The sequence below is a fragment of the Gopherus evgoodei genome, chromosome 3 (assembly GCF_007399415.2).
Source record: "Gopherus evgoodei ecotype Sinaloan lineage chromosome 3, rGopEvg1_v1.p, whole genome shotgun sequence".
In the NCBI taxonomy this organism is placed as follows: Eukaryota; Metazoa; Chordata; order Testudines; family Testudinidae; genus Gopherus; species Gopherus evgoodei.
The window spans coordinates 134,134,867-134,148,270 of record NC_044324.1 but is presented as its reverse complement, the minus strand read 5'-3'; the positions used below and the strand labels follow the sequence as shown (position 1 = coordinate 134,148,270).

Genomic DNA, 13,404 nt, shown 5'->3' with positions numbered 1-13,404 from the left:
CTAATAAATAATTCCTTAAATAAAGTATGACCGTCTGCACAAAATATTTATTTTCAAATACAGAAGAAAAGAGTCAATGCATGATTCTTCAAATAAAGCACTTAATTAGACTATATACTTAAAATATAAACCTTGATAATTCAATAATTTGGGGTTACAATTCTAGCACTAATTTTCAGGCATCTCTTATGTCCCATAGCACATAATTTGTTTTGTTATGCAAAGGCTATTTTTAGTTATACAAAGGCTATCTTTAATAAACAAATAAAACATTTTTTTCTGTCTGATACTACAGCAAGTCATAGAAAAGAAAATTTACAACCTGGAGATTTTGCCTTTTAGTGAGCATGAAGCAGAATTTTAAGATTCCCTATAAGCAGCTGTTCCCCAAGCATTCTGTGCAACAATTGGATGGCAATAGGGGACTGTTTCCCTTAAAACTTAAAGAAGAAATTTACTTCATCCACAATACATAGAGCCTAGCATATGCTGGAACTGTTATTACATAAGCATACTGCCACGCTGAACATAATACAGACTACATCTTCCAAAACTGCTGCTTTATAATAAAGAAACATATATATATATATATATTGTATAAAAAATAAATAAAGCAAGAGTAAAAAAAATGCTTAGCGGGTTTGGCAAAGCAGTAGATAAAAGGCTAAGAGCCTTTGATCTGGCCACATGAGAAGTATGTGTATTCAGTATAACACACTTCCAAAAGTGGAATTATTATATTAATATATTTTTGGGACATAATATGTTTGCAGAAAGAAAAGACACTTTGAACTTTGTTCCATGAAATTATAGGGGATACTCACACAACCTGAAGTTTCATTAGCCAATCAGATTCTGCTTTTCAAAAAGCCCATTTTATAAAGGCAAATTATATGATGTCTGTATTTTATTTATATAGTTTTATTTCTGCTATATCATATAGTGGCATCGATGATGGCCTTTGAGAAAATCTATTTTATATAATGGAAAACATTCAGAATATGACCCACTCAATCTGCCCTTCTTGACTGAGCTATACTAAGCAGAACATTAGAAAATTATCAATGTCTAAGTAAGTCAGGTTAGGATAGATATGGTTATATAAACACCTCATGACTGTAGACTCTAATAGACTTTTCCAATAATATGTAAGCAATTACAATGCCAGACTTCTCTTACAACTTTTTAAGAAACCCCAACCATGAAATGAAAGTAGTATTTCACATGTTTGGAAGACAATTCGTTTCCCTACATATGCTTTTCTTTTGTCTCTTGGTGCTTTTCTAAGTCAAGCTCTGTCCGGTAATTTTCACATTAAAATGTTTCCTCTGCACTAATTATATTTACTTTTCTTAGCTAAAATATTTTCTGCATTTGAACACTAACTGTTTCTAGTTTATTGGTTGATGGTTGAAGTAAAAAAAAAATTACAAGTTTGATAAAAGAGAATAGATTTGAGAATTCACTCTCTGTCTCCAAGCGTCACATCAGAACAGACACAGTGTTTTACCAACATAAATGAAAACATCAAACATTTTCTTATGATCCAGTTGTCAATTTGATTTGATTTGTCACCTGCCACGGAGATTTAGCTCTTTGTAGTCCTTGAGTAAAGGGAGGGGGAATCATAAATGATGGGACAGAGAATGAGCTATTCATTAAATTACTAATTGGGACAGGGCTGTGGATTCCCCTTCAGGGCAGATACAGAAAATTCATCCATGCCCTGTTTGTACCACTGAACCGAACTTTCTGACAAGCAGCAACTAGCGCTTTTAAGACTGATGTTTCTGCTCACAGTTTAAAGATTAAAGTGCAACAAGCTCTGACACTTCTAGATAACAACCTTTGTAGCTGGAGAAAAAAAGACTATTCTGCCTTAAACACAGTGATAATAAAATATCTTGGCCATGTTGACTTTCCCTATCTTCTGAACACCCTCCCTTTTTTGAAGAGAGGGAGCTGTTTAAGTCAAAGAGGAGGAGCAACTTGTTTTCCTTCTGATTGTCAATCTACCAACTTTGAAGCTTACAACATCACTTGTTTCCCTTTGGGTCCATAGTAATGTGAATTGTCTTTATCCAAGTGCCCTACAAATCATTGTCACATAACAGCAGTTGACCTTTCTTTTTAATCTATGCACTTTTCAGGAGTTATAAATCAGTTGACTTTCAAGCTCCATGAGATGGCATATGCCCTGGTTTGAAGAACAGATGGAGGCTTGGGGGAAAATTGTTTCTGCAGGCTTGTTACAAGCAGCACTGCTTCATAAAAGTGAACTATTTGTACTAATTTCTCATATAAATTATAGAGGCAGGGAGCACCAGCCCATTCAGCAGAAAATCTTTCATCTAGCTTTCAGAGGTCATTTAGCAAATTTAAATTAAAGTTATTTCTGATACGTGGCTGGGTTTTCATTCAGTACACTTTCAAGAGACAGCAATTTACATCAAATAAAGGGATGGCTTTAATTGTGTATGGAGAAAAAAAAGAGGAATAGTAAATTAGCTGCCACAAGATTACCATTTTCTAGAATCCTAGGATAAGCTGTGACTATTAATTAATCACAGAAGAATTAATAATTGAAATATGGCAACTTTGTATTACAGAAATCAGGTAAACTGTCACTTTTCTTTGCAAGGCCTGTTTTAGACTCCCACTGAAGACTAACATTCAAAATCTAGCACTTACTATTATTAAAAGAAAAAGGAACTCTGGGACAACATCCTTTACTCTTTAAAGGAAACAAATTATTCAGCTGTTAAGTAAATGTGCATGTCACAATTTTTAATAAATGTTGTACTTTATTTGAGGAGGGAAGAGAAACCGTTCATCACAGTTTTGAGTTATAAATATGAAAGAAATGGAAAGGAAAAGAACAGTGAATTATGATAAACTGAATCGATACTGGATGCTTCATAAAAGTGAGCCACAAGTGGTGAAGAAGAGTGCAATGATGTCTCTCATATTCATGATATAATTTACTGTTTCACGGATACTGTGGCATTTTAAAGTATAGTTTTAAAAAACTGATAAGAAAATAGAACCAGGCGTATTTAGCTAAATAATTATTTCAAATTATATTGTACTCTATGAAATTATCAATTATGTCAGTGAAAACACTTTGTTCTGACATAGTTTTCCATCTTTCACTCCATGAATAGCAATTCCATGAAGACATGCAAAGAAGTATCCTTCCAGAAGTGAAAAGGAGTAAAATCATGAAAGCTCTTCATACAGTAAGCAAGTGATGAGTCACCACAAAATTGTAGGTGTTTGTACAGACACTTCTGTCGAAATTTTAATGAATACTTTAGACATCCAATTAAATTATGTACATTTTTGAAAACTTTATCTGTTTGAAAACCTATTTTTAGTATATTTAGTGAGAATACTAGACTATTTTTAAAAAGTAAGATTTGAAAAGACCACTTTTATCTGGACTTACTGGTATAAATTATACTAACAGCTGAAAACCCTGATTCTGGGGTTGGCACCAAAAACAAGAGATGTCCAAATTTAGATAACAGCTTTGAAAATGTTGTCCTAACCTCCAACCCTCAGTTTTGTATTTTCTTTTGCCTTCTGTAAAACAGGAATACAATTACTTACCTAATTCACATATGTGCTGTGAAAGTTAATGTTTGTAAAGCGCTTGGAGACAAAACACAAATGTATAAATACTAAATATAATGATAGGTAACTGAGCATTCATAGTTGCGAGAAAGATTCTTTAGTTTACAATTATCAAAAGGAATGCTGATCACTTCATTTTGACTTCTGTGACTCAGGACATTATATCTTACAGTTGAGCTGACCAGAAGTGGACTCCACTGAATATCATCAGTGAATTCATAAATTAACGTTATCAGCAGGAAAAGCTTTTTTATACAACCTGGGGGGATGAGGGAGGGAGAGGCCAGTAGGCACTCAGGGTGAAATCCTGGCCCTAATGAAATCAGTCGGTGTTTTTCCATTTACTTAAATGGGACAGGATTTCACCCTTGATTCTTATCCATTCTAAGGCCCCTTTACAATAATCTGGCTGTGCAAAAGGGCTTTAAAGTGAGTGTAAATGTAATTTACATCCACTTTATACTGTCAGACTGGTGCAAAGAGACTTTCATTTAAATGAGAAGCTTATGTGTTAAACTGTCTGAATTTTTTAAAATCAGAAACTTGAAGACAAAGAAGCCAAGAGACTGGAACTGTGGTTTGAATTTTTGGAATTCACTGAAAAGCTCACATGCATATCAGAGATTATAGCATTTTGAGACTGATTAGCTGAAAAATAGCAAACTAGCGTCACAGCCATATAGGATGATAAGTGGTATTTATCTATATCAGTAAGTCGATACAGTAGGCTTCTTAGTTTTAAATAACAATTTGCCTGACTGAAGAGGAACTATTGCTGGGTTCTAGCTCAAAACTGAATTGTCTATTTTGCTGCTATATCAAATTGCGTATGTCTAAATTTTCTATGCAATACTGCTATTACAGTTGGGTGAGTTTTTTAGCATACCTGCTTTTCACCTTTCTCCTTCCACTGAATATGTGTGCAGACTATTCCCCCCAAATACATTATTTAGTATTCAGTTTCCCAAGAACTTATTTTCATATTATCTGCTGATGTTTTTAATCTCTCTAGATTACTGTGTGTTATTTCTATGCTCACTGGCATTTGCAGATCTATCCAATTTAAAATAATCTTGAAGTTTCACTATTTTACAGTTTACTTCTTCTAGATCACTTATGAAGCTGATAAATAAAACAAGAATTAATATCAGTTTCTGTGGTACCCACTAGCTACATGGCCCAGTCTTGATATACTGCCATTTGTCACTTCCCTTTGCATATTATCTTTCAGACAATTTTCAATCCACGTGACATTGTTCCTGGTTTTTAACCTAATAGTATGCCCCTTTTAGCATCTTTTATTAACAAAGATATTAAATACTGCTTAAGAAGGAATGGACGAAGGAGCAAATACATTTATATCTATATTTTCAAAAAAGAGGTTATCTCTTGCAGTCAGTATGTCCTATTTGCTGACAAAAATCTGACTTTACAAATTACAACAAATTAGCATAGCACCAAGACAGTTTTTATGGAAATAAACTCATTGCTATATTTTTTTACTGGCTTTTAAGTGGTTTGAATTTTGAAATGCATTTCATAAATGAATGTAAAACAACATTTGAGAGTAAGGTATAGGCAGAGTCAGTAAGTACTGATTTATGTTGATCAATACCAAACAAAAGAATTACCAAATTTAAAAATATTCCAGACATTTTATTGTCAATTGAGGGGAGGAGGATACCCTTTGGCAGAAAAACAAGTACTGTCAAGAAGAAAACTACTCCTTTCCCCTTTCCCCCAGTCCAGGATAAGTACCAACACAATAGTAAGAGCTCTGAATCAGTCATAACAACATCTCTTCTGTGGCTATATGCAAGGGGGTCACTGATTTAACAGAAAGTGAGAATAAAACAAGGATAGGATACTCATTTACATGAGTCTTCTCCCACATTCTACCTTCCTCAAAAAGAAAAAGGCCTCCATGGCTTAGTCAACTTTGTGATGGAAGGCTGTGTGCGCAATCCAGATTCAATACAATAATTCTGTGTAGGTGGCCACACATGCCTGTTCTGATTAATAGAAGCTAAGAAAAATAAAATCACTATCACCCAATAGAAGATAATAGAAACAACAGTCATCCTTCTTTTACCTGCAGCCTTGTCTATTAAAAAGTTTTGCTGGTATAGCTATATCAGTAAATCCTCCAGGTGTAGATTCCGTATATACTAGTAAAAAAGTTCTTTTGCTGGTATAGCTTACACTAGTTTCCCCAATGAAATAAATCATGCTGGCAAAAGTACTCTTTTGTCCGTGTAACTGCATCTATACTAGGGCTTTTGTTAGCATAGCTGTGTCAGCAAAAATTATACCCCTAACTGACATAGCTTTGCTGGCAAACATAGACCAGGCCTACTTTCCTGTTTTTGCTGCACAAAAAAGTTTGCCAAGCTTGAGATTGGTTTCCATTCTTTTGAAAATGCTAAAATTGTTTTGAAGAATTACTATTTCTTTTCCTTTTCAGACCATAATGATTTATATAATTAACCTTTACCACCTAAATAATCCTGGTTTTCCAAACATTCTGGGGACTATCTCTGGGATATGCTGAGCATGTATTTAAAATGTCTCCTTAATAATTCAGAAATACTTCTTTTGTTTTATCAGCTTTCCTTGACCAATGTTTAAGTGGATTCTGACTTTTTAAAATTCAGGAATGTGTATTGTCAGTCCTGAGCTATAAGCATTTATTATTCAGAGCTCTATATGAAATTGTGCACAAGAACATATTACTAAACTTTAAAATCAAATTGTGATATACATAGGCTACCAGAGAACTGCAGGATTCCCAAACAACTATCCACAATATCTACAGAATATTACTGCCACAGATTAATAAATTCGTTTTTTAAAAGTTCACATTTCTGACTACTTGCAAACTCCAAAGTAACAGCAATATTGTCATCAAGATCTAAACTATTAAGTCTGCTTATCAGTAACAACTTTTTTTGTGTAATATAGGAATTACCCTACCAAATTGTCAGTAGCCAGGACTAGATGCTCCAGAGGAAGATGCAAAAAGCATGGACAGTTATGAAATAACCTACCCATAGATTAATTTTTTTTCCTACCTCTCAGTTATAGGTGGCTTTCTGCCCTGAAACATGAGTGTTTATCACTTTTTAATTCATTTTTATTTAACAGTACTATCTGTACAGCTCCATCAAGACTAATGTCGATGCACATATGTAAATTGAGGGAACAATGTGCACTGCTAAATATTATATTGGCCATATGCCAATTGCCAAAGAAACTCACAGGACGCATATGCTAGAAGTTTTCATGAAGGGGAATTAAAAAATCCAGAGTATTCTGAGTAGATGCTTTGCTTGGATTGCAGTCAAAATCTCCAGCTTGTCTAGTAAACAGACTAAAGACCTAAGTGTTTAATATGAAAGCTCGCTTGGACCCTCCATGGAAATAACTAACAAGTCAGGGTGTAGGTTTGAATGCTGAGAGTAACGAAGGGATAACTTCACGAATATTCATAAATTATAAAGCCAAATGGACCACTGTGATAATCTAATCTAACCTCCTGCATAACAAAGGCCACAGGACTTTTCTGAATTAATTCCTGTTTGAACTAGAACATATCTTTTAGAAAAACTTCTATAAAAGTTGCCAGTAATGGAGAATTCACCACAACCCTTGGTAAATTATTCCGCACTGTTCAAAACGTGTGCCTTATTTCTATTCTGAATTTGTCTAGCTTCAGCTTCCAGCCAGTGGTTCATGTTATACTTTTGTCTACTAGATTGAAGAGCCTATTATCAAATGTTTGATCTCCATATATGTACTTAGACATCGTGATCAAGTCACCACTTAATCATCTCTTGGTTAAAATAAACAGATTGAGCTCCTGGAGTCTGTCACATCAGGCATGTTTTCCAATCCTTTAATGATTCTCATGGCTCCTCTCTGAGCCCTCTCCTAACTTATCAACATCCTTCCTGAACTGTGGACACCAGAACTGGACACAGTATTCCAGCAATCATCACCTCAGTGCCAAATACAGAGGTAATATATCACGTACACCAATGCAACATTCCCTTTGTATTAGGATTGTATTAGCCCTTTTGGCCACAGCATCATACCAGGAGCTCATGTTCAGCTGATTATCCACCATGACCCCCAAATCTTTTTTTCAGAATAACTGCTTCCCAAGATAGAATCCCCTTTCTTGTAAGTATGGCTTACATTCTATGTTCATAGATGCCTGACTTTACATGTGGCATATTAAAAGGCATATTGTTTGCTTGCATGCAGCTTACCAAGTGATCCAGATTGCTATGTATTTGTGACCTGTCCTCTTCATTACTTACCATTCACCCAATCTTTGTGTCAAACTTTATCAATAATGATTTTGTGTTTTCCTCCAGGTCACTGATTAAAATGTTAAATAGAGTGGAGCCAAGAACAGATCCTTGTAGGACTCCACTACACCCGTTTGATGATCATTCCCCATTTACAATTACATTTTGAGACCTATCACTTAGCTAATTTTTAATCTATTTAATATGTACCATGTTAATTTTGTATGGTTCTAGTTTCTTAATCAGAATACTGTGTGGTACCGAGTCAATTGCCCTATGGAAGTTTAAATATACTACATAAACACTGTTACTTTTATCAACCAAATTTATAATCTCATCAATAGAAGATACCAAATTCCTTTGAAAGGGCCTATTTTCGACAAACACAGGCAGATGCTGTGAGTAAGAGGTTCCTGTCTTCTTATTTTAGATGGAGAACTGATTATAGTTTGTAAACCAAGATTGTTTAGACTGGTATTACTTTTTATTCTTAAGGATATGTCGGGGGGAAAGGTGTTGCAGGAGTTGTTTAGTAGTTTGTATTTTTGTTATTCTTTCTAGTGTGGGTCAATTTTCTTTTTATTTATTTTTTATAGAGCACTTTTCTAGCCCTAGATTATAAATACATTTTATCTATTTATTTGTTTTTCCCTATCAGGGGGAAACAGCCTTTTAAAAAAAAATCTGAACAATAATATAAAAAGAAGAAGGGGAAGAAGAAGAAAGAGTCTAATATGACGGCCTTTGAAGCACAATACCAAAGAGATGCCCTTTGCCATGATAAACTTAAAAACCTACAGTAAGAGTTAACTTTGTTGTAGAAGAATCTAATTTACTTTGGCCTCTATTGAAAAAAATCCACTGAATAGTATTGTGTCTCCAGTTGATCAGACAGAGATCAGACATTGTCACAACCCCGCAAAGTCATAAAACGCACATCTCCTTTCATTTTCATCGTGAAATAGCAAATTATAAATGGCAAAAGGCAACCCAACAAACTACACATCCAGAATAAACCCTCTGGGAGTGCAGGCAAAGCATATCTCTATACTAGCTCCAAATAAGATGGCATGGAGGAGCCATTTGATTCACATTTACGCCAGGGTTTTATTTCCCCTAAACTTCTGCATATTCTCCTGCACTAAGCCCATTTAGTTGAGCTTTACCCAGGAAGGGATGAATTCAAACCTCCAGAGCACTGTCTAAATTAGGAAAAAAGGTGGTGTTTTAAAAACATACTAGCTAACATGGTTTTATTAACACAGTTTTAAACACTACTTAGCACCTTTTGTAGAGAAGATTTAATACCTTTAAAACCATGTTAGATAGTTGTAGTCCTCCACTGATACTGTTCTCAAACCAGTACTCTACCAGTGCATCTGAGAGGAAAATCAGGTCCTAATTATGGCTCAAATTCTGCACATAGGGCTTGTCTATACATGGAATAGCTATTCTGCTTTAAATTCACACCCTACTTTATTTTAGAATAACTTTCATGTATAGATAACTCCCTAAATGGGACTAATCACATACTTAAAGTTAAGCATGTGTATAAGTGTTTGCAGGTCTGTGTTTGTTTACTAGACACAATAAACCCCTCTCTACCAGGGCCGGCTCCAGGCCCAAGTGCTTGGGGCAGTATGCCGCTGGGGGTGCTCTGCTGGATGCCAGGAGGGCGGCAGGCTGCTCCAGTGGACCTCCAGCAGGCGTCCCTGCGAAGGGTCCGCCAGTCCCGCAGCTCCGGTGGAGCATCCACAGGCACGCCTGCGGGAGGTCCACCAGAGCCGCGGGACTGTCGGACCCTCCACAGGGTCGCCTGCAGGAGCTCTACCAGAGCCGCGGGACTGGCGAGCGGCAGAGCGCCCCCGCAGCGTGCCACCGTGCTTGGGGCGGCGAAATGGCTAGAGCCGGCCCTGCTCTCTACACATATTGTTAGACCATTAATCTTAGTTTTTATATAAATCTCCGATTTTTTTTCAGCTAACTGAAGACCACCATGTTGAGTCTAACCCTAGCTATAATGGAATGATTGAGTGATCAACACATTTTTTTAACTATTTTAACATCTCATAATTATAATTATTTTACATCATGTTTTAATAATTATTAGAAAATTAAATATTGTATATTTCATGGGAAGGAAGAACATCCTGAGGTGTTTTCCTTTGTCAGAACAAATCACGTTTTTGAGACTCCCCTTACATTAGCTCTGGTGCACCACTGAACAAACAAGCTAACGAACAAAATGAACCATGACATGCATCTCATATAAACAGAACAAGAAAAAACAGTAAAATCATGATACTATGCGGTTATATCAGAACTAAAATATCTATGATAAATGTGACATCATTTATTTCTTCTCTGCTTGTCCTAGTTTCAGTAAAACTGGTGGATACATGGAAATAAATGCAATAGAATGAAGTGTCTATATAGTGTTTTCTAGAAAAACCTCTTCCAAATATTGTATCATTAAAGGCAACATCTAGTTTCATTTATTAATGCAGTTCTAGCAAACTCTGTAAAGGAAAACAAAGGTTTTGATTGAGAAATATTAGATCATTGTTTTCATGATTTAGGCAGATTTAGAAGTCAACATAATCGATGAAAATTAGCATTGGGGTATATGCCTGTATTTGAGCTATGTGTCCGTGTCTTAAAACAAAGAGAAAAATATAAACCCTACCCCCACAGCTATTAACATGTGTATGAACACCACTCTCCTCATCCTGCCCACAGTCCTGCAATAGTGGGTATCCTCCCAACTGCCAGAATCTCTACCTGGTCCCCTCATAAGGTAAGGTGGGAACCAAGAAAAGCCCATTTTCCTTCCACTTTACCCATTTTTCAGTGTGTGCCTTAAACTGCATAGTAATCAATGGTATAATTTGGTCATCTGACTGGGATTAGGAATATCAGAAAGGGCATGGATGACATTGCAATCCTACTTCTCACTGACCGTATTACTGTATTATGGTCCAACATGTTACTGCAGAGTTAGAGAGAGCCATTAGGGCCAGGAGCAATGTGAACTATGAGAAATGAGAAAGCCTTTCCTGGATTATGTTTGCGGCACCGTAGCACATTGAACATAGCCTATGATTACCCACGGCTATTCCATTCCAACACAACTTACCTTTCAGACACTGGGAACAACTTCTTTATTCTAGACATTAAGATTTGCTTGGAAGGTTGGCTGTATGCAAATTGTCTTGGTTACTAGCCAAGCAGTCACTAGCAGCATCTAGTGGCAAGATGGTTCTAGTCATGGAAATATGTAGGCCAATTAGCAATTAAAATGGGCTAAAAGTGGTTGGAATCTCTCAATTTGATGTTATGAGGTTAGAAATTGAAATATCTTAGGACACTGATCCCCAATGGCAGAAAATGCTGGAGAACAGTTTAAGGCTAGTGAGACCTCTTTATGAGTTTACAGTGAATAAGATAAGTTCTGGAAGGTGGCATGGCCAAGTCAATCCATAGACCAGTCAGAGGGGATACTGGAATCTCCCAGTTTTCACTGAGAACATGGAAAAGCTATGGCTGAGAGGTTGGCTGCAGGTTCCCCTTGCTGCAAGAACTGTCTTGTTTCCCTGCATTGATTTAATAGTTATATGAAATAAAGTTAGAGTCTGCTCCATGCTTCCCACAAAACAAGTGCTCTTTTTAAGAACATAAGAATGGCCATACTGGGTCAGACCAAAGGTTCATCTAGCCCAGTATCCTGTCTTCTGACATTGGCTAATATCAGGTGCCCCAGAGGGAATGAACAGAACAGGTGATCATCAAGTGATCCATCCCCTGTCACCCATTCCCAGCCTCTGGCAAACAGAAGCTAGGGCAGGGGTGAAAGTGGGCCAGTGGGGGCTGGTACGGCGCACTGGTAAAAAGTGGCCACCAGTCCGGCCCATATGCAGCCGATGTTAAAGCGCTACCCGCCCACCCCCGTCCCCCAAGCCACCAATAGAAAGGGGCGGAGGAATGGGCAGCTGCTCTGGGGCCGATGATTTAAAAGGGCCCGGGGCTCCCGGCCGCCGCTAGCACCCAAGGCCCTGACCCAGTAAGTGTACAATGTTACTTTCACCCCTGGGCTAGGGACACCATCCCTGCCCATCCTGACTAATAGCCACAGATGAACCTATCCTGCATTAACTTATTTAGTTCTTTTTTAAACTCTGTTATAGTCTTGGCCTTCACAACAACTTATAGCCTGGTAAGTAAAAAGCTATATCTGAATAACCAGTAATTAAACTGCATACTTTCACTTACCACACTATAATCCTAATCCTGGTCCCATTGATGTCAGTGAGAGGAGGATCAAACCCTGTATTGTGAAATCTCCCTTCCAGTCACTGAATTAACAGAGCTATATTTTTAAATTAGGATCATGTTTGACATGAACAATTCAAATTCTACAAATCTGATATGTTTTCCTCATGTATATCACACTCATCCTGTGTAACTATTATTCTGTTACCAGAAAAATCTTTTTCTGGCCCAATAAATAACACAAAAAGTAAAGTAATTCTTTGAGAACAAAAATAATTGAATAGCAGGAGCAGATTAAAGATCAGCATTCATTTTTCAAATTAAATTTAAAAGCCTGCTCTAGTTACTTAAAAGATTGGCAAGTTTTACAAATAACATCACTGAGCCTTTTAGAGGGAAACACAGATGCATTAGAATGAAGTCATTAGGCAATACATTTATTTTGAAGCCAATTAACCTTTTGTCAGAGAAATGTCGGAGCCGTAATGGTTTCTGCAGTGGAGGTCAGCCTCTAACAGGGGCACGTATGACAGCGATTACGCTGCCTGACATATGCTGCAGACTGAGAGTACAGCCGTGGAATGAGAATTTGCCTTCGTTTGTATTCTGCTCTGCATTTCCAGGGAGCAGGCAATCTTGACCTATCCATTTAGGTAATTAAAGCTTCCATTTGGAAGTGTCCTGCAGGAAGGTGAAATCTGGGGGAGATAAATGGCTGCTGTTCACTGTATCCAGCTACTTCTATCATTTGATGAACTGCCTGAAATAGGCTGGGTTGCCAGGTCCTCATAGAAATAGAGACAAATTGGGCAGGAGACAATACTCAAAGGCAAAGCAACTCTGTCATTTTCCTTTTTGCAACATATAATTTAATTGTTAGCCAAGGTAGATGGCTGACTCAGGGGGCCTTTCTCTAACAGCTCCCCCACCATCTTCCATTTGCTAAGAAATTACTCCAGTTTATTTAGTTATAAGCCAACTTTGTTTGGCAATGAGATATGTCACTTCAATAAACGCAGCTGGCTGTTACAGCTGTGCCCTGACTTACCTTCCAGGCTATTTTATTTCCTCTTGTATCATGCTCAAGGGCAATTGGGAAGTCTCCTCGCTCATAAAACTTGCGAAATGCTGTAGGCTTTGTTGGTCTTTCTTTAAATGCTCCTGCAACTGGGGGTCCTCTTACCTA

The 13,404-nt window shown here is 37.0% G+C and overlaps 1 protein-coding gene across 4 annotated transcripts in view; it reads right to left on the bottom strand.

Moving 5' to 3' along the window:
- PACRG (parkin coregulated) overlaps positions 1 to 13,404 on the bottom strand; it is a 465,845-nt gene that overhangs the window by 306,867 nt on the left and 145,574 nt on the right. For all 4 annotated transcript variants that reach the window (XM_030556715.1, XM_030556712.1, XM_030556714.1 and 1 more), the window contains exon 3: positions 13,267 to 13,401. In XM_030556715.1, coding sequence (XP_030412575.1) covers positions 13,267 to 13,401 — 135 coding nt within the window. The remainder of the gene's footprint in view (positions 1 to 13,266; positions 13,402 to 13,404) is intronic.